Below are 21,002 nucleotides of genomic sequence, written 5' to 3' on the forward strand. Positions count from 1 at the left end.
CGCTGAGAAGTGGCAGCTTTAGCAAGCTGTTGCATTTTATATGTACCTGTAAAAGATTCCAGGGTAATAAGAGCGATTATGATGAGATTTCTGCAACACAAAACAGCTCATAGTCTGAGATTACAGAATTATATATTTACAGAAAAGGATCGAACTAAAAAAAATAAAAAAATAAAAATAATCGTTAATATGAGGATGTTCAGAACAATCTAATTAATTCCATCCAAATGTTCATTAAAAAAGAAGGGGCAGGGATACTGCGTATCTACCCCGCTTCACGTCAGTAGAGCCTGGTGCGTCGTCCCAGACAGTTTCATGGCGGACGGGAGACCATTCAAGTATAAGAATAGATTTGCTCTGCACAGTCGGAAGCAGAGGAGAATAAAAAAGTAAAAAAAAAAAAAAAACAATTAAAAAAAAAAAATTCATATAGTATAAAACATTCTGTAGCACCAACTTTTTCAAGAGAGGATGGAAGGCAGCAGATTCCAAAAGCCCCAGAGACGCGCTATAAAAAGGGGTGTAAACACTGCGTTCTTCTCAGGTAACAGTCATTCAAGTGCTGTGGTGGAAAGCAGCCGTTCCGAGCCGCCAGCCCACAGAGAGTTACGGGGTTCCGACGCTCAGAAGAGGTATTTACGGCAGCTGTTTGCGCCACACTTGCATTCCACGCGAATGCGTTTTTTGGGAGATCCGGTAAGCCCAGCCAAGCCAAAATTGGAATCCATCTTTGTGCTTTCAACATCAACTGGGTCCACTGCAATATAGAAGGATAGTACAATCTTTAATACCAAACAGGCTCTACGGCTTGTCTCACCAAGCCCCTTCTAGAGGACTACACCTACACTGGCCTTGAAGGCACTACTAGACCACAGGTTCTCAAACTCTGGGGCAAATGTATTAAGCCTGGAGAAGTGATAAAATAAGAATTTACTTACCGATAATTCTATTTCTCGTAGTCCGTAATGGATGCTGGGGACTCCGTAAAGGACCATGGGGAATAGCGGCTCCGCAGGAGACTGGGCACATCTAAAGAAAGCTTTAGGACTATCTGGTGTGCACTGGCTCCTCCCCCTATGACCCTCCTCCAAGCCTCAGTTAGGATACTGTGCCCGGACGAGCGTACACAATAAGGAAGGATTTTGAATCCCGGGTAAGACTCATACCAGCCACACCAATCACACCGTACAACTTGTGATCTGAACCCAGTTAACAGCATGATAACAGAGGAGCCTCTAGAAAAGATGGCTCACTACAGCAATAACCCGATTTTTTGGTAACAATAACTATGTACCAGTATTGCAGACAATCCGCACTTGGGATGGGCGCCCAGCATCCACTACGGACTACGAGAAATAGAATTATCGGTAAGTAAATTCTTATTTTCTCTAACGTCCTAAGTGGATGCTGGGGACTCCGTAAGGACCATGGGGATTATACCAAAGCTCCCAAACGGGCGGGAGAGTGCGGATGACTCTGCAGCACCAAATGAGAGAACTCCATGTCCTCCTCAGCTAGGGTATCAATTTTGTAGAATTTTACAAACGTATTTGCTCCTGACCAAGTAGCTGCTCGGCAAAGTTGTAAAGCAGAGACCCCTCGGGCAGCCGCCCAAGATGAGCCCACCTTCCTTGTGGAGTGGGCATTTACAGATTTTTTGGCTGTGGCAGGCGTGCCACAGAATGTGCAAGCTGAATTGTACTACAAATCCAACGAGCAATAGTCTGCTTAGAAGCAGGAGCACCCAGCTTGTTGGGTGCATACAGGATAAACAGCGAGTCAGATTTCCTGACTCCAGCCGTCCTGGAAACATATTTTCAGGGCCCTGACAACGTCTAGCAACTTGGAGTCCTCCAAGTCCCTAGTAGCCGCAGGCACCACAATAGGTTGGTTCAGGTGAAAACGCTGGAACCACCTTAGGGAGAAACTGAGGACGAGTCCTCAATTCCGCCCTGTTCGAATGGAAAATCAGATAAGGGCTTTTACAGGATAAAGCCGCCAATTCTGACACGCGCCTGGCCCAGGCCAGGGCCAACAGCATGACCACTTTCCATGTGAGATATTTTAACTCCACAGATTTAAGTGGTTCAAACCAATGTGACTTTTGGAACCCAAAAACTACATTGAGATCCCAAAGTGCCACTGGAGGCACAAAAGGAGGCTGTATATGCAGTACCCCTTTTACAAACGTCTGAACTTCAGGGACTGAAGCTAGTTCTTTTTTGGAAGAAAATTGACAGGGCCGAATTTGAACCTTAATGGACCCCAATTTCAGGCCCATAGACACTCCTGTTTGCAGGAAATGTAGGAATCGACCCAGTTGAATTTCCTCCGTCGGGCCTTACTGGCCTCGCACCACGCAACATATTTTCGCCAAATGCGGTGATAATGTTTTTGCGGTTACATCCTTCCTGGCTTTGATCAGGATAGGGATGACTTCATCCGGAATGCCTTTTTTCCTTCAGGATCCGGCGTTCAACCGCCATGCCGTCAAACGAAGCCGCGGTAAGTCTTGGAACAGACAGGGTCCTTGCTGGAGCAGGTCCCTTCTTAGAGGTAGAGGCCACGGATCCTCCGTGAGCATCTCTTGAAGTTTCGGTTACCAAGTCCTTCTTGGCCAATCCGGAGCCACGAATATAGTTCTTACCCCTCTCCATCTTATCAATCTCAGTACCTTGGGTATGAGAGGCAGAGGAGGGAACACATACACTGACTGGTACACCCACGGTGTTACCAGAGCGTCTACAGCTATTGCCTGAGGGTCCCTTGACCTGGCGCAATACCTGTCGAGTTTTTCCCAACGGTTTATCATCATGTGGAAGACTTCTGGGTGAAGTCCCCACTCTCCCGGGTGGAGGTCGTGCTGAGGAAGTCTGCTTCCCAGTTGTCCACTCCCGGAATGAATACTGCTGACAGTGCTATCACATGATTTTCCGACCAGCGAAGAATCCTTGCAGCTTCTGCCATTGCCCTCCTGCTTCTTGTGCCACCCTGTTTACGTGGGTGACTGCCGTGATGTTGTCCGACTGGATCAACACCGGCTGACCTTGAAGCAGAAGTCTTGCTAAGCTTAGAGCATTGTAAATGGCCCTTAGCTTCAGGATATTTATGTGAAGTGATGTCTCCAGGCTTGACCATAAGCCCTGGATATTCCTTCCCTGTGTGACTGCTCCCCAGCCTCGCAGGCTGGCATCCGTGGTCACCAGGACCCAGTCCTGAATGCCGAATCTGCGGCCCTCTAGAAGATGAGCACTCTGCAACCACCACAGGAGGGACACCCTTGTCCTTGGTGACAGGGTTATCCGCTGATGCATCTGAAGATGCGACCCGGACCAATTGTTCAGCAGGTCCCACTGGAAAGCTCTTGCGTGGAATCTGCCGAATGGGATTGCTTCGTAGGAAGCCACCATTTTACCCAGAACCCTTGTGCATTGATGCACTGAGACTTGGCTCGGTTTTAGGAGGTTCCTGACTAGCTCGGATAACTCCCTGGCTTTCTCCTCCGGGAGAAACACCTTTTTCTGGACTGTGTCCAGGATCATCCCTAGGAACAGAAGACAAGTCGTCGGAACCAGCTGCGAATTTGGAATATTGAGAATCCAAATCGTGCTGCCGCAACACTACCTGAGATAGTGCTACACCGACCTCCAACTGTTCCCTGGATCTTACCCTTATCAGGGAATTGTCCAAGTAAGGGATAACTAAAATTCCCTTCCTTCGAAGGAATATCATCATTTCGGCCATTACCTTGGTAAAGACCCGGGGTGCCGTGGACCATCCATACGGCAGCGTCTGAACTGATAGTGACAGTTCTGTACCATAAACCTGAGGTACCCTTGGTGAGAAGGGTAAATTTTGACTTGAAGGTAAGCATCCTTGATGTCCCGAGACATCATGTAGTCCCCTTCTTCCAGGTTCGCAATCACTGCTCTGAGTGACTCAATCTTGAATTTGAACCTCTGTATGTAAGTGTTCAAAGATTTTTAGATTTAGAATCGGTCTCACCGAGCCGTCCGGCTTCGGTACCACAACAGTGTGGAATAATACCCCGTTCCCTGTTGCAGGAGGGGTACCTTGATTATCACCTGCTGGGAATACAGCTTGTGAATGGCTTCCAAAACTGTCTCCCTGTCAGAAGGAGACATCGGTAAAGCCGACTTTAGGAAACGGCGAGGGGGAGACGTCTCGAATTCTAATTTGTACCCCTGAGATATCACCTGAAGGATCCAGGGGTCTACTTGCGAGTGAGCCCACTGCGCGCTGAAATTCATTGAGACGGGCCCCCCACCGTGCCTGATTCTGCTTGTAAAGCCCCAGCGTCATACTGAGGGCTTGGCAGAGGCGGGAGAGGGTTTCTGTTCCTGGGAACTGGCTGATTTCTGCAGCCTTTTTCCTCTCCCTCTGTCACGGGGCAGAAATGAGGAACCTTTTGCCCGCTTGTCCATGAAAAGACTGCGCCTGATAATACGGCGGCTTCTCATGTTGAGAGGCGACCTGGGGTACAAACGTGGATTTCCCAGCTGTTGCCGTGGCCACCAGGTCTGAAAGACCGACCCCAAATAACTCCTCCCCTTAATAAGGCAATACTTCCAAATGCCGTTTGGAATACGCATCACCTGACCACCGACGTGTCCATAACCCTCTACTGGTAGGAATGGACAACGCACTTAGACTTGATGCCAGTCGGCAAATATTCCGCTGTGCATCACGCATATATAGAAATGCATCTTTTAAATGCTCTATAGGCAAAAATATACTGTCCCTATCTAGGGTATCATATTTTCAGTCAGGGAATCCGACCACGCCAACCCAGCACTGCACATCCAGGCTGAGGCGATTGCTGGTCGCAGTATAACACCAGTATGTGTGTAAATACATTTTAGGATACCCTCCTGCTTTCTATCAGCAGGATCCTTAAGGGCGGCCATCTCAGGAGAGGGTAGAGCCCTTACAAGCGTGTGAGCGCTTTATCCACCCTAGGGGGTGTTTCCCAACGCACCCTAACCTCTGGCGGGAAAGGATATAATGCCAATAACATTTTAGAAATTATCAGTTGTTATCGGGGGAAAACCACGCATCATCACACACCTCATTTAATTTCTCAGATTCAGGAAAACTACAGGTAGTTTTTCCTCACCGAACATAATACCCCTTTTTGGTGGTACTCGTATTATCAGAAATGTGTAAAACATTTTTCATTGCCTCAATCATGTAACGTGTGGCCCTACTGGAAGTCACATTTGTCTCTTCACTGTCGACACTGGAGTCAGTATCCGTGTCGGCGTCTATATCTGCCATCTGAGGTAACGGGCGCTTTAGAGCCCCTGACGGCCTATGAGACGTCTGGACAGGCACAAGCTGAGTAGCCGGCTGTCTCATGTCAACCACTGTCTTTTATACAGAGCTGACACTGTTACGTAATTCCTTCCAACAGTTCATCCACTCAGGTGTCGACCCCCTAGGGGGTGACATCACTATTACAGGCAATCTGCTCCGTCTCCACATCATTTTTATCCTCATACATGTCGACACAAACGTACCGACATACAGCACACACACAGGGAATGCTCTGACAGAGGACAGGACCCCACTAGCCCTTTGGGGAGACAGAGGGAGAGTTTGCCAGCACACACCAGAGCGCTATATATATATACAGGGATAACCTTATATAAGTGTTTTTCCCCTTATAGCTGCTGTATCTTTAATACTGCGCGGAATTAGTGCCCCCCTACTCTTTTTTAACCCTTTCTGTAGTGTAGTGACTGCAGGGGAGAGCCAGGGAGCTTCCCTCCAACGGAGCTGTGAGGGAAAATGGCGCCAGTGTGCTGAGGAGATAAGGCCGCCGATAAGGGGGCGGAGCCTATCTCCCGCTTTTCTATGTATTTTGGCAGGGGTTAAATTCATCCATATAGCCCAGGAGCTATATGTGATGCATTTTTTTGCCATCCAAGGTGTTTTTTATTGCGTCTCAGGGCACCCCCCCCAGCGCCCTGCACCCTCAGTGACCGGAGTGTGAAGTGTGCTGAGAGCAATGGCGCACAGCTGCAGTGCTGTGCGCTACCTTGTTGAAGACAGGACGTCTTCTGCCGCCGATTTTCCGGACCTCTTCTGTCTTCTGGCTCTGTAAGGGGGCCGGCGGCGCGGCTCTGGGACCCATCCATGGCTGGGCCTGTGATCGTCCCTCTGGAGCTAATGTCCAGTAGCCTAAGAAGCCCAATCCACTCTGCACGCAGGCGAGTTCGCTTCTTCTCCCCTTAGTCCCTCGATGCAGTGAGCCTGTTACCAGCAGGTCTCACTGAAAATAAAAAACCTAAACTAAAACTTTCACTAAGAAGCTCAGGAGAGCCCCTAGTGTGCACCCTTCTCGTTCGGGCACAAAGATCTAACTGAGGCTTGGAGGAGGGTCATAGGGGGAGGAGCCAGTGCACACCAGATAGTCCTAAAGCTTTCTTTAGATGTGCCCAGTCTCCTGCGGAGCCGCTATTCCCCATGGTCCTTACGGAGTCCCCAGCATCCACTTAGGACGTTAGAGAAAGAAGTGATAACGCACCAGCCAATCAGCTCCTGTAATTTTTTCAAACCCGTAATGATTGGATGGTGCCTTATCACCTTCCACTTACCACTTCTTCAGGCTTAATACATCTGCCCCTGTGTCCTCGGGACCCCAAACAGATCACCCAGCAGGAGCACAAGTGTACTCATTACTCACGGACATTTAAAAGGAGCCACAAGTGGAGCTACTTATTTCACTTGTCACTCTGTAAGACCTGGAAAACATGCACTGAGGACAAAGTTCGAGAACCTGTGTACTGGACCATAGTTTCCCAAACTCTGCCATTACAGTCCAGGTTTTAATGATATCCATGTTTGAGTACAGGTAACTTAAATTAGTACCTCAGTCAATTTGATTTAACTATCTGGATTCAAGCATGGTATCGTTAATACCAGGGCAGTGATGACAGAGTTTGTGAAACTCTGGACTAGACTTAAACCCCTTAATTAAAAAGAAATCAATAAAATGTAGTGTCTGACCGAACTAAAAACAGGCACCTGAAGAAGCTAACAGCGATTAATTGTACCTTGATGCTGGTCACACTGAATAGCGCTAAGATATTTAAGTAGCAACGATATGGCACAAGACCGTTACCTTGCATGTTATAGTCAAAGGTAAGTTCCTCGCCAGTGCGGATTGTGCGTGTAGAGAAGAAGGCGATGCGAGGAAGCCGGTCATCCTGGTTGTCAATAAACACGTTGTATACTTGAAGGTTTGGCTTACACTGCAACAAGGGGAAAGTACAAATTAGCAGAATATTCTGAAAATCGGGCCATGATCTCGTGTCTAACCTTTTTTTTACCTGTAGTAACGTCTGTGGGCTGCACCACCCATTTAAATGACCTTGCCTGGCCACGCCACCTAATTTGCATAACCACACCCCCATTTTCAGCCGTGTGCGCATACATATGCCTCCGCAGTCCAGCACCATGCCCTCTACACTATCCATGCTCTTGCATATGACACATTGGTGTTTTAAGCCCACATTTCAGCAATGCACGGTTTAATTCGCAGCCAACTCGAACCCCTCGAATGCCACATGCAGCCGCCAATACTTACACTGTGGTTTACAAAGTGTGAGATATTCCCGTAGTGAGCAGCATCCACAGTGTACACATCTTCCACGTAATCCAGGTCAAATAGGTAGGTCGCCCCCTGTCTGTCGTAGATTTGCCCCCTGCGCTCCGCCTCTTCGGAGGTGATTATCTGTAATTCAGATTCCACGAGATATATAAAAACACGTCACCGCAGCTGCGTCTGCATCAGCACTGGCTGGGCGTTTATCCAAAGCTATTTATCTGTCTTCAGTTGCACTATGTGATTAAAAAGGTCAACGTGCACCAAGATATATAAATATAATCACGTCTCACAGCCATTGTTCTCACCTGGACACCAAGAAGTATCGAGAACACCACAACTTGGTCAAGGTGCTCATGTAGAACATAGGATTCAAGTGTGCAATTTATCAACAAGTACACACCCCAGCAACTTTTACCAAATACACTGCTTTTCTAGCTTGTCTCTGCTTTTCTAGCCATGTAGTTACATAATCCTAGTGATAATCTGCCACAAATTGCGTCAGAAAAGCAGTAAAGACAACGTAACGGCCCCCTTTTATATTAAACATAATGTCATCTTGAACACGAAAAAGGATAAACTAGATTCTACTGAACAGATATATAGAAACAAAGGGGCATATACAGTATAATAGGAACGGACATTTCCAGGCAGACCGCTCGCTCACCTCTCCTACATACTCCATAACAAAGCTGTTTCTACGAATCTTTTCCAAGGTCCGCACCCCCCAGCCCCTTCCGTTGGCCGTCCTGAAGATGCAGAATTTGAACTGGATTCCCTTTTGCACAACGCGATTTGGACAGGAGGAGTCACATCGGCAGAGAGAGTTGCACTCGTAGATTGGGAAACCTGCTTTAACTTTCACCTGCCCTTCCTCGTTGTAGGCAAATTTATGGTTAAATCCTCCCGGACAACAGCCGTGCTCGTCTGTGAAACAGTCCCGGCACTTGCAACCCACGGCCGATTTAACAATGGTTATCCCTTCCCCCACCTTGTACTCATTGATGTATACAAAGTCCTTGGGGGGCCCTTCCAGGTCCACGTCGTTCTCCACCAGGATGAGGCCTGTGTGGGCACGCTTGGCGTTCAGATGCTGCTCCCACAAGCGAAGCCGTTGCCTCTGCTTGGCCTTTAGGACTAACTGATGGGAAAGGCTTGAGTCTAGCCTACGTGGGTATCGCGCAATTGCCTTCTTGCTGGTGGAACTCCCAGCAGCCTTTGCACGCCGTACTATCTCTCTCTCCAGGTCCCTGTGAAACTGCTTGACGAGGTTGAAGCACTTGAGGTGATGACGTGGTACCCACGAGCAATCAGAGTCTGGGTAACCCTTCCACTTTACAAGGTACAGCTCCTCCTCCTGTTGGAAAGACAGTCGGTTGAGACAGAGCCGCAAGTAACGTCAACACAGGTTTTATAGCGTTATGACACAACCAAACAGCAATTTATATGCAGCCGGTCAGCAACTGGCTACTCTATTGTATCTCTCTTTAGACTCTGCATCGCCAATTGTGCATGTGGTACACCACACGGCGGGAAGCTAGAGGATGAGGACGGGCCTGTACCCGGAGTATAAATTACCTGAACCCTCTTGTAGTCACACAGATACTCCACTTCAAAGTTGGAGATATTCTTACGGTTCACCCCAAGGGGAGCACAGCATACATGCTGAAGCCGGCAGAGCTCCTGGAGGTGAGACTCTGAAGACAGGCAGGCCACCGACACACCTGTAGAACAAAAAACAACCTTGTAAATATCGTACGTAGGACTAAGCAGTAATTACCGGGAGGACTGTAGTGTCAGGAGAGGTGCATTCAAGAGAGGAAAGGAGTCATAATTGTTCATCAGCAAAATTCATCTTGTAATAATTAGCTATACTACCCCTTTTGCCTCTACAGGAAGTAGTAAAGAGTGTACCCCTAGTTTACCCCACAGAGGAGCAGGAGATGGGGATACAAGATTGCGCACATCAGCCCCAGCCTTATACCCCGCTGCCTTACCTATGCAGTTATGTGGCCACAATAAAAGCCCCACGCTGTGGGACGGGACAGCCCTAAGGTTACGCTTCCATTTGGAAATGCCAGCTATCACAGCCCGCAGTGTACATCAATTACAACCCGCAGTGTACATCAATTGTCTGCAGTGTAGCACAGGAAGTACAATTGTCGCGCTGCAACTAGTAAAAGCTCTACAGTTGCTTTCAATTAGCATTAGTTGCTTTTAATTAGCATTTGTCACCTGATTTATTACGGTGGTTCTTACTTTTCACGTTACTTAGCTGGGTCTTGTTTACAGCCTCCAGAACTGGGGACAGTTTCAGTTTCATGTCAGAACCGCTGAAGTTCAGTTTACGTATAAAACATCGAGGACCGAAACCTAGCAACAGAACTGTTTTACTTATTACAATATAACTTGTACAAAATCAGAACACTTCATTACAACATACAAGATTGGAGTTCCGCAAATAGTTGAGAAAAACAAAAAAAAGCTACTTATGTGTTGGGGAACCACAGACCCCCTAGCACACGCTAATCAGACATGTTTCTCTCTACAGGTAACACGGGATCATAGTGATGTTGGGGAGACCTCAGCACTGCCAATGGGCCCATCACAGCTGTTCTGCAGATTGGGCATAAGTTCCGCAGGCGCTCATTATTTACGCTCGCGCCTAATAGTTTAGACGGGTTTAGCCACTTTATGGGAATAGTACTGAGCAGGGGTGGCATATACAGCATAAGGGTAGTAGCACCGAGCAGGAGTGGCACATACAGCATAAAGGTAGTAGCACTGAGCAGGGATGGCACGTACAGCATAAGGGTAGTAGCACTGAGCAAGGGTGGCACGTACAGCATAAGGGTAGTAGTACTGAGCAGGGGTGGCACGTACAGCATAAGGGTAGTAGTACTGAGCAGGGGTGGCACGTACAGCATAAGGGTAGTAGTACTGAGTAGGGGTGGCACATACAGCATAAAGGTAGTAGCACTGAGCAGGGGTGGCACATACAGCATAAGGGTAGTAGCACTGAGCAGGGGTGGCACATACAGCATAAGGGTAGTAGCACTGAGCAGGGGTGGCACATACAGCATAAGGGTAGTAGCACTGAGCAGGGATGGCACATACAGCATAAGGGTAGTAGCACTGAGCAGGGGTGGCACGTACAGCATAAGGGTAGTAGCACTGAGCAGGGGTGGCACGTACAGCATAAGGGCAGTAGCACTGAGCAGGGGTGGCACGTACAGCATAAGGGTAGTAGCACTGAGCAGGGGTGGCACGTACAGCATAAGGGCAGTAGCACTGAGCAGGGGTGGCACGTACAGCATAAGGGTAGTAGCACTGAGCAGGGATGGCATGTACAACGTAATGGTAGTAGCACTGAGCAGGGGTGGCACATACAACATATGGGTAGTAGCACTGAGCAGGGGTGGCACGTACAGCATAAAGGTAGCACTGAGCAGAGGTGGCACGTACAGCATAAAGGTAGTAGCACTGAGCAGAAGTGGCACGTACAGCATAAGGGCAGTAGCACTGCGCAGAGGTGGCACGTACAGCATAAGGGCAGTAGCACTGAGCAGGGGTGGCACGTACAGCATAAGGGTAGTAGTACTGAGCAGGGGTGGCACGTACAGCATAAGGGTAGTAGTACTGAGTAGGGGTGGCACATACAGCATAAAGGTAGTAGCACTGAGCAGGGGTGGCACATACAGCATAAGGGTAGTAGCACTGAGCAGGGGTGGCACATACAGCATAAGGGTAGTAGCACTGAGCAGGGGTGGCACATACAGCATAAGGGTAGTAGCACTGAGCAGGGATGGCACATACAGCATAAGGGTAGTAGCACTGAGCAGGGGTGGCACGTACAGCATAAGGGCAGTAGCACTGAGCAGGGGTGGCACGTACAGCATAAGGGCAGTAGCACTGAGCAGGGGTGGCACGTACAGCATAAGGGTAGTAGCACTGAGCAGGGGTGGCACGTACAGCATAAGGGCAGTAGCACTGAGCAGGGGTGGCACGTACAGCATAAGGGTAGTAGCACTGAGCAGGGATGGCACGTACAGCATAAGGGTAGTAGCACTGAGCAGGGATGGCATGTACAACGTAATGGTAGTAGCACTGAGCAGGGGTGGCACATACAACATATGGGTAGTAGCACTGAGCAGGGGTGGCACGTACAGCATAAAGGTAGCACTGAGCAGAGGTGGCACGTACAGCATAAAGGTAGTAGCACTGAGCAGAAGTGGCACGTACAGCATAAGGGCAGTAGCACTGCGCAGAGGTGGCACGTATAGCATAAGGGCAGTAGCACTGAGCAGGGGTGGCACGTACAGCATAAGGGTAGTAGCACTGGGCAGGGGTGGCACGTACAGCATAAGGGTAGTAGCACTGGGCAGGGGTGGCACGTACAGCATAAGGGTAGTAGCATTGAGCAGGGATGGCACGTACAGCATAAGGGTAGTAGCACTGAGCAGGGATGGCACGTACAGCATAAGGGTAGTAGCACTGAGCAGGGGTGGCACGTACAGCATAAGGGTAGTAGCACTGAGCAGGGGTGGCACATAAAGCATAAGGGTAGTAGCACTGAGCAGGGATGGCATGTACAGCATATGGGTAGTAGCACTGAGCAGGGGTGGCACGTACAGCATAAGGGTAGTAGCACTGAGCAGGGATGGCACGTACAGCATAAGGGTAGTAGCACTGAGCAGGGGTGGCAAGTACAGCATAAGGGTAGTAGCACTGAGCAGGGGTGGCACGTACAACATAAGAGTAGTAGCACTGAGCAGGGATGGCACGTACAGCATCAGGGTAGTAGCACTGAGCAGGGATGGCACATTCAGCGTAAGGGTAATAGCACTGAGCAGGGGTGGCACATACAGCATACGGGTAGTAGCACTGAGCAGGGGAGGCACGTACAGCATAAAGGTAGCACTGATCAGGGGTGGTACGTACAGCATAAGGGTAGTAGCACTGATCAGGGGTGGCACATACAGCATAAGGGTAGTAGCACTGAGCAGGGGTGGCACGTACAGCATAAGGGTAGTAGCACTGAGCAGGGGTGGCACGTACAGCATCAGGGTAGTAGCACTGAGCAGGGATGGCACATTCAGCGTAAGGGTAATAGCACTGAGCAGGGGTGGCACATACAGCATACGGGTAGTAGCACTGAGCAGGGGAGGCACGTACAGCATAAAGGTAGCACTGATCAGGGGTTGTACGTACAGCATAAGGGTAGTAGCACTGATCAGGGGTGGCACATACAGCATAAGGGTAGTAGCACTGAGCAGGGGTGGCACGTACAGCATAAGGGTAGTAGCACTGAGCAGGGGTGGCACGTACAGCATAAGGGTAGTAGCACTGAGCAGGGATGGCACGTACAGCATCAGGGTAGTAGCACTGAGCAGGGGTGGCACGTACAGCATCAGGGTAGTAGCACTGAGCAGGGGAGGCACGTACAGCATAAAGGTAGCACTGATCAGGGGTGGTACGTACAGCATAAGGGTAGTAGCACCGATCAGGGGTGGCACGTACAGCATAAGGGTAGTAGCACCGAGCAGGGGTGGCACGTACAGCATAAGGGTAGTAGCACCGAGCAGGGATGGCACGTACAGCATAAGGGTAGTAGCACCGAGCAGGGGTGGCACGTACAGCATAAGGGTAGTAGCACCGAGCAGGGGTGGCACGTACAGCATAAGGGTAGTAGCACCGAGCAGGGGTGGCACGTACAGCATAAGGGTAGTAGCACCGAGCAGGGGTGGCACGTACAGCATAAGGGTAGTAGCACCGAGCAGGGGTGGCACGTACAGCATAAGGGTAGTAGCACCGAGCAGGGGTGGCACGTACAGCATAAGGGTAGTAGCACCGAGCAGGGGTGGCACGTACAGCATCAGGGTAGTAGCACCGAGCAGGGATGGTACGTACAGCATCAGGGTAGTAGCACTGAGCAGTGGTGGCACGTACAGCATAAGGGTAGTAGCACTGAGCAGGGGTGGCACGTACAGCATAAGGGTAGTAGCACTTAGCAGGGGTGGCACGTACAGCATAAGGGTAGTAGCACTGAGCAGGGGTGTCACGTACAGCATAAGGGTAGTAGCACTGAGCAGGGGTGTCACGTACAGCATAAGGGTAGTAGCACTGAGCAGGGGTGGCACGTACAGCGTAAAGGTAGTAGCACTGATGGGAGTGGTACTGAGCAGGGTGGACACATGTACATTATGTGGGGATCAGTACTGATCGGAGTAACAAAGTCTAAGGTAGTAGTACTGAGAAGGGGGGCCATATATAGTATGATGGGAGTGGTAGTCATGCATTATGAGGGGATCAGTATTGAGCAGAGTAACAGTACGATGGGAGTGGTACCGAGCAGGGGGCGCGCGGAGGACGATGGGAGTGGTACCGAGCAGGGGGCGCGCGGAGGACGATGGGAGTGGTACCGAGCAGGGGGCGCGCGGAGGACGATGGGAGTGGTACCGAGCAGGGGGCGCGCGGAGGACGATGGGAGTGGTACCGAGCAGGGGGCGCGCGGAGGACGATGGGAGTGGTACCGAGCAGGGGGCGCGCGGAGGACGATGGGAGTGGTACCGAGCAGGGGGCGCGCGGAGGACGATGGGAGTGGTACCGAGCAGGGGGCGCGCGGAGGACGATGGGAGTGGTACCGAGCAGGGGGCGCGCGGAGGACGATGGGAGTGGTACCGAGCAGGGGGCGCGCGGAGGACGATGGGAGTGGTACCGAGCAGGGGGCGCGCGGAGGACGATGGGAGTGGTACCGAGCAGGGGGCGCGCGGAGGACGATGGGAGTGGTACCGAGCAGGGGGCGCGCGGAGGACGATGGGAGTGGTACCGAGCAGGGGGCGCGCGGAGGACGATGGGAGTGGTACCGAGCAGGGGGCGCGCGGAGGACGATGGGAGTGGTACCGAGCAGGGGGCGCGCGGAGGACGATGGGAGTGGTACCGAGCAGGGGGCGCGCGGAGGACGATGGGAGTGGTACCGAGCAGGGGGCGCGCGGAGGACGATGGGAGTGGTACCGAGCAGGGGGCGCGCGGAGGACGATGGGAGTGGTACCGAGCAGGGGGCGCGCGGAGGACGATGGGAGTGGTACCGAGCAGGGGGCGCGCGGAGGACGATGGGAGTGGTACCGAGCAGGGGGCGCGCGGAGGACGATGGGAGTGGTACCGAGCAGGGGGGCGCGCGGAGGACGATGGGAGTGGTACCGAGCAGGGGGCGCGCGGAGGACGATGGGAGTGGTACCGAGCAGGGGGCGCGCGGAGGACGATGGGAGTGGTACCGAGCAGGGGGCGCGCGGAGGACGATGGGAGTGGTACCGAGCAGGGGGCGCGCGGAGGACGATGGGAGTGGTACCGAGCAGGGGGCGCGCGGAGGACGATGGGAGTGGTACCGAGCAGGGGGCGCGCGGAGGACGATGGGAGTGGTACCGAGCAGGGGGCGCGCGGAGGACGATGGGAGTGGTACCGAGCAGGGGGCGCGCGGAGGACGATGGGAGTGGTACCGAGCAGGGGGCGCGCGGAGGACGATGGGAGTGGTACCGAGCAGGGGGCGCGCGGAGGACGATGGGAGTGGTACCGAGCAGGGGGCGCGCGGAGGACGATGGGAGTGGTACCGAGCAGGGGGCGCGCGGAGGACGATGGGAGTGGTACCGAGCAGGGGGCGCGCGGAGGACGATGGGAGTGGTACCGAGCAGGGGGCGCGCGGAGGACGATGGGAGTGGTACCGAGCAGGGGGCGCGCGGAGGACGATGGGAGTGGTACCGAGCAGGGGGCGCGCGGAGGACGATGGGAGTGGTACCGAGCAGGGGGCGCGCGGAGGACGATGGGAGTGGTACCGAGCAGGGGGCGAGCGGAGGACGATGGGAGTGGTACCGAGCAGGGGGCGAGCGGAGGACGATGGGAGTGGTACCGAGCAGGGGGCGCGCGGAGGACGATGGGAGTGGTACCGAGCAGGGGGCGCGCGGAGGACGATGGGAGTGGTACCGAGCAGGGGGCGCGCGGAGGACGATGGGAGTGGTACCGAGCAGGGGGCGCGCGGAGGACGATGGGAGTGGTACCGAGCAGGGGGCGCGCGGAGGACGATGGGAGTGGTACCGAGCAGGGGGCGCGCGGAGGACGATGGGAGTGGTACCGAGCAGGGGGCGCGCGGAGGACGATGGGAGTGGTACCGAGCAGGGGGCGCGCGGAGGACGATGGGAGTGGTACCGAGCAGGGGGCGCGCGGAGGACGATGGGAGTGGTACCGAGCAGGGGGCGCGCGGAGGACGATGGGAGTGGTACCGAGCAGGGGGCGCGCGGAGGACGATGGGAGTGGTACCGAGCAGGGGGCGCGCGGAGGACGATGGGAGTGGTACCGAGCAGGGGGCGCGCGGAGGACGATGGGAGTGGTACCGAGCAGGGGGCGCGCGGAGGACGATGGGAGTGGTACCGAGCAGGGGGCGCGCGGAGGACGATGGGAGTGGTACCGAGCAGGGGGCGCGCGGAGGACGATGGGAGTGGTACCGAGCAGGGGGCGCGCGGGAGGACGATGGGAGTGGTACCGAGCAGGGGGCGCGCGGAGGACGATGGGAGTGGTACCGAGCAGGGGGCGCGCGGAGGACGATGGGAGTGGTACCGAGCAGGGGACGCAAGGAGGACGATGGGAGTGGTACCGAGCAGGGGACGCAAGGAGCATGATGGGAGTGGTACCGAGCAGGGGACGCAAGGAGCATGATGGGAGTGGTACCGAGCAGGGGACGCAAGGAGGACGATGGGAGTGGTACCGAGCAGGGGACGCAAGGAGCATGATGGGAGTGGTACTGAGCAGGGGACGCAAGGAGCATGATGGGAGTGGTACTGAGCAGGGGACGCAAGGAGCATGATGGGAGTGGTACCGAGCAGGGGACGCAAGGAGCATGATGGGAGTGGTACCGAGCAGGGGACGCAAGGAGCATGATGGGAGTGGTACCGAGCAGGGGACGCAAGGAGCATGATGGGAGTGGTACCGAGCAGGGGGCGCGCGGAGGACGATGGGAGTGGTACCGAGCAGGGGACGCAAGGAGGACGATGGGAGTGGTACCGAGCAGGGGACGCAAGGAGCATGATGGGAGTGGTACCGAGCAGGGGACGCAAGGAGCATGATGGGAGTGGTACCGAGCAGGGGACGCAAGGAGCATGATGGGAGTGGTACCGAGCAGGGGACGCAAGGAGCATGATGGGAGTGGTACCGAGCAGGGGACGCAAGGAGCATGATGGGAGTGGTACTGAGCAGGGGACGCAAGGAGCATGATGGGAGTGGTACTGAGCAGGGGACGCAAGGAGCATGATCGGAGTGGTACTGAGCAGGGGACGCATGGAGCATGATGGGAGTGGTACTGAGCAGGGGACACATGGAGCATGATGGGAGTGGTACTGAGCAGGGGACACATGGAGCATGATGGGAGTGGTACTGAGCAGGGGACACATACACAGTGGATACTCTCCTCTCTGGCAGCCATGCAGCCCCAGGCACACACACAACTTCCCCCTCTTAGTTCTCCTCCGTGTCAGCCCACCGGCTCCCGGTGAAGTATCCCGCCGAGTACCCCCACCGGTGTACCGGTTACCCCGCTGCCACCCTCTCACCCGCCCGAGAACACTCACCGAGCAAGGAGTTTGAATTCTCCGCCATGTTGCGCGGGACCACCACCGTGTGCTCCTGACTCCAGCCTGCAGCCTGATTGGCCAGCGCGGCCCGGCGCGGGCAGCTGTGAAGACAGGCGATTGGCTAGTAGCGGCATGACGTCAGCGGAGAGGCGGGTACATACAATTGCGCGCCATTTCAGATGACTGAAAAAAAAAAGTGTAAGGTGGGGAGGGGCTGGTGTTACTGTGTGAGAGCTCCGGTGCTAGAGGCCGAGCTGCTTTACTGTCCCTACAGCGGCGGCCTTCTTGCAGTAGACAATCCTGATATGACCTCGGGGACTCTTGGTAGCCAGCAAAATGTCCGACGCCCTCTGAAACTGAGCACAGCATCCATCCTCCACAATACAGAGACTGTACCCATCATCTAGTCTCTGCTGTATCTCTGTGGTCCAGGTCTGGCACGATTTGCTATAGAGCACCTGTATTTCCCTGGGCTTTAAATAAAGAAGAAGAAAAAGAAATGCCGCCAAAAAACAAAGTCTGGAAACATTTTGAAAGGAACCCTGACAAGTCAGCCACTTGCAGGTACTGTGGTGCATTAGTGAAAACAAGTGGGTACACCTCAAACCTGATGGGCCACCTGGAGAGGAAGCACCCCGAAATGCTACACCTCCCCAGCTCATCCACCGGTAAAATGCGAATGGTGAGCGCGGAGTGGGACGAGGCCGTGGCAAACGTCGAAGGAGAGCAGCAACCGCTGGAGCCGAGCCCGACGGCCGCGCCGCCGCAAGTACGGGCGAGGCAGGTGACCATCACTAATGCTTTCCAAAGGGTAAACGAGGGTAAAGATGAGAAAATAACGAAGGCGATTGTGAAGATGGTGTGCAGGGCCGGTTATCCCTACAACGTTGGGGAAGACGAAGCGTTCAGAGACTTGTTTGAAGTGCTGGCTCCTCTGTATACCATGCCAACCACGAAAGCCATCATACAGCGGATCAGGGAGAAATACAAAGCCATAAGTTCCAGGGTGCGGGAAATACTCGCTAACAATCCTTGCAGCCTCTCGATGGACTCCTGGACGTATGAGGATGGCTATACTTGCCACAGCCTCACAGCCCATTACTACAACGACGAGGAAGAACTGTGCAGCGCGACGCTCGGCGCCGAAGTGCTCGAGGAGTGTACAAGCGAGGACCTCGCCAAGCAGCTGAAACACTGGTGCCGCAAGTGGGGCATAAGGCCAGAAACAGAGAACGTGACAGCTATCGTGACGGACGGTGACGCATTAATGAAAGAAGCAGCGGAGTTAGCGTTTGGGAGAAAAAAGCACATTTCCTGCTTCGCCCGCGGGCTTAATTCGGTGGTGGAAGCATGTCTCGGGATCCAGGCCGTGTCGCCACTTCTTTCTAAAGCCAAGGCAGTCGTGGCATGGTTTGAGGAGGACGATGAGGCTGCTGAGGAGCTGAGAAAGATAAGTAGAAAGCGGTTGACCCAGTCAGTCCCCACCAGGTGCAACTCGACGTATCATATGCTGCAGCGGCTGATAGAGCTGAGGTTTCTCGTCAGTGAGATCATTGACCGCCAACCGGACGCGCCTCCCATGTTGACTGATCCGGAATTAGAGGACGTGGGTGAAATTCTGGAAATATTGGAGCCCTTTCAAGCGGCAACAAAGCTGCTTGTTGAGGAGCACTACTTGGCCGGTAGCATGGTGATACCAGTTACTTCCATAATCCTTGATAAACTTGAGAGGCTACACCCAAACAAGGTTGCTCCATTGAACGTTCTAGCTGAAGCCATTGGTGGCATGAAGAGAAGCTTTGGCACAGTAGAGCATGTGTTTTTATTAGCAGTTGCCACATTTTTAGACCCCCGCTTCAAGAACATGTACTTCAGCGATCCTACCACATTGTCCAAACAAGTGCGTTTTTTTAGATACTCTATGAATTCCAGTGACTCTGGTTCCTCATCTGAAAGTGATGGTAAGATGGCTCCTTTTTATTATGCATGTCTAATGATTTTAGATATATATGTAAAATGCTTAAGGATAATAATTATAAAGATTTGTTAAAGTACAATTAACCCGCCCAAAATGTATATGTCGCCACGTATTTCAGATGTATTGGTGGCATCAAATTATCTGTTCGACGACCACAACAGAATGGTGCAGAAAGACAGGCAGCAGTTTAAGGCGACTTCCTCCTGTTCCCCGATGTCAGATGAGCTGTCTTTGTACCTAGGTAAGCCTTCTTTAAACATCTTTAGGAACAACGTTGGCTTGCTGGCATTGAATCACGGTTTCCAAACCTTGTTCCAGGTTCCCCGGTGGAGAAAATAAAGGTAAACCCGCTTAGATATTGGAAACAAATGCAAACCACCTATCCTAACCTAACAATGGTGGCAAAGCGGTGTCTGACTTCCGTGGCCACCTCGGTTCCTGGTAAATGGCTTTACACCAAGGACGGAGAAATGGAGAGCATATGGAGAGAGGAACTACATGTAATGCTGCGTTCAAAGTTATTGTTTCTACGGAGTGCTGACATTAGACTTTGGGAGTATTGATTGGGAGAGCCCCTCCCTCACACAGTTACTTAACTACCCTCCGCCCATTCCAAGTTTTCTTGTTCTTTCCCTTTGTTAAACTCTCAGTTGTTGTTATCGCAGTTTGGTTACCCCAGTCGGGACTTTAGAAGGGTTTAGCGGCTTAATGTGTCTAATCCCGGGGTTTTTAGACGCAATAATTAATGAGCGCCTAAAAAACAATTGAATTGCTCCGTCGGGTGCACGTTAATTAGTGCACAATTGAATCATCCCCCCAAACTTTGATATCCAAACCTGGACCCTCATTCCGATGTGGGTGGAGCTGCGGCGCCTGCAGAAAAGTACCGATGTTCACATGCGACCTACCTTGGTTTCAGGGAAGGGACGAGGCAGGATCTCCGTCGGAGAATGGAGATTTCCTGGACTCTATGTAGGACTTGTGGTGGCCGGCTTGCGAGGCCTCATGGGTCATGCAGCCAGCCGATGATGTCGCAGTTGATCCGATACTGCGACTTGGATGCAGGTCGGATCAGTAATGTAGCAGCAGCGATAGTTCCTCCAACCAGGAGCCGCTCAATTTGCCAGCTGTGGGGATCCCGGCGGTCAGTATACTGACGCGGGAATCCCGACAGCTGGAATACCGGCGCATCAGGTCTATTCCCACTCGTGGGTGTCCACAACACCCATAGAGTGGGAATAGAACTTGTGGCAAGCGCAGCGAGCTCGCAAGGGGACTCATAGCAGGACGCTGCTGGCATTTTGCCGGGTGGGATGCCGCTGTTGGGATACTGACATTCGGCATCCCACCCAGCAGCGGGATTACGTATATGTAATCTTCCCCCAACCGCATCTGAATTAGGGCCCTGATTATCTTTCTGTACGGTGCTTGAGTAGAACAAACCTGTTGGTTTTATTTCTTTTGCTCCGTCTTTCCATATGCGACACGTTATTGTCATTTGAGGGCGGTTTTGTGTCCTCTGCAAAGGATAGATGCCTGTTTACTGTTTATTTTCAGTTTAAACAATTTTATACCATGTGTTTTCTTTATTCAAAAATGTCATTTTAATATTGAAACGCAGTTTAAAGCAGCGCTAATGTTCAGTGCAAAACTCAACAGGCTTTGCAGAATGTGGGCCGGATTCAGCATGTATCGTAGATGTGCGAAAAATTGAACATCTACGATCCAGTAGTCTGACATGAAGGGGGACACCCGGCACAGGGCAAGTCCGCCTGGC

The 21,002-nt window shown here is 52.7% G+C and overlaps 2 protein-coding genes across 4 annotated transcripts; one reads left to right on the forward strand and one right to left on the reverse strand.

The window, feature by feature from the left end:
• Nucleotides 1-115: 115 nt before the first annotated feature.
• On the reverse strand, nt 116-17,690 carry SUV39H1 (SUV39H1 histone lysine methyltransferase). Of its 3 annotated transcripts, none has more exons than XM_063936020.1 (7): nt 17,245-17,690; nt 9,866-10,003; nt 9,209-9,354; nt 8,298-8,987; nt 7,613-7,759; nt 7,148-7,277; nt 116-757 (listed from the first exon to the last, which is right to left on the reverse strand). In XM_063936020.1, the coding sequence occupies exons 1-7, from the start codon at nt 17,270-17,272 to the stop codon at nt 624-626; spliced, it is 1,413 nt and encodes a 470-aa protein (XP_063792090.1). In that variant the 5' UTR covers nt 17,273-17,690; the 3' UTR covers nt 116-623. The 3 variants fall into 3 exon arrangements, with proteins under 3 accessions (XP_063792090.1, XP_063792091.1, XP_063792089.1); XM_063936021.1 differs by having other exon boundaries at nt 9,890-10,015; XM_063936019.1 differs by having other exon boundaries at nt 9,866-10,015.
• Nucleotides 17,691-17,746: 56 nt separating this feature from the next.
• On the forward strand, nt 17,747-20,801 carry LOC134948187 (E3 SUMO-protein ligase ZBED1-like). Its single transcript, XM_063936018.1, has 3 exons — nt 17,747-19,208; nt 19,344-19,466; nt 19,544-20,801. The coding sequence occupies exons 1-3, from the start codon at nt 17,747-17,749 to the stop codon at nt 19,786-19,788; spliced, it is 1,830 nt and encodes a 609-aa protein (XP_063792088.1). The 3' UTR covers nt 19,789-20,801.
• Nucleotides 20,802-21,002: the final 201 nt, after the last annotated feature.

This window comes from Pseudophryne corroboree, chromosome 8, assembly GCF_028390025.1.
Source record: "Pseudophryne corroboree isolate aPseCor3 chromosome 8, aPseCor3.hap2, whole genome shotgun sequence".
NCBI lineage: Eukaryota > Metazoa > Chordata > Amphibia > Anura > Myobatrachidae > Pseudophryne > Pseudophryne corroboree.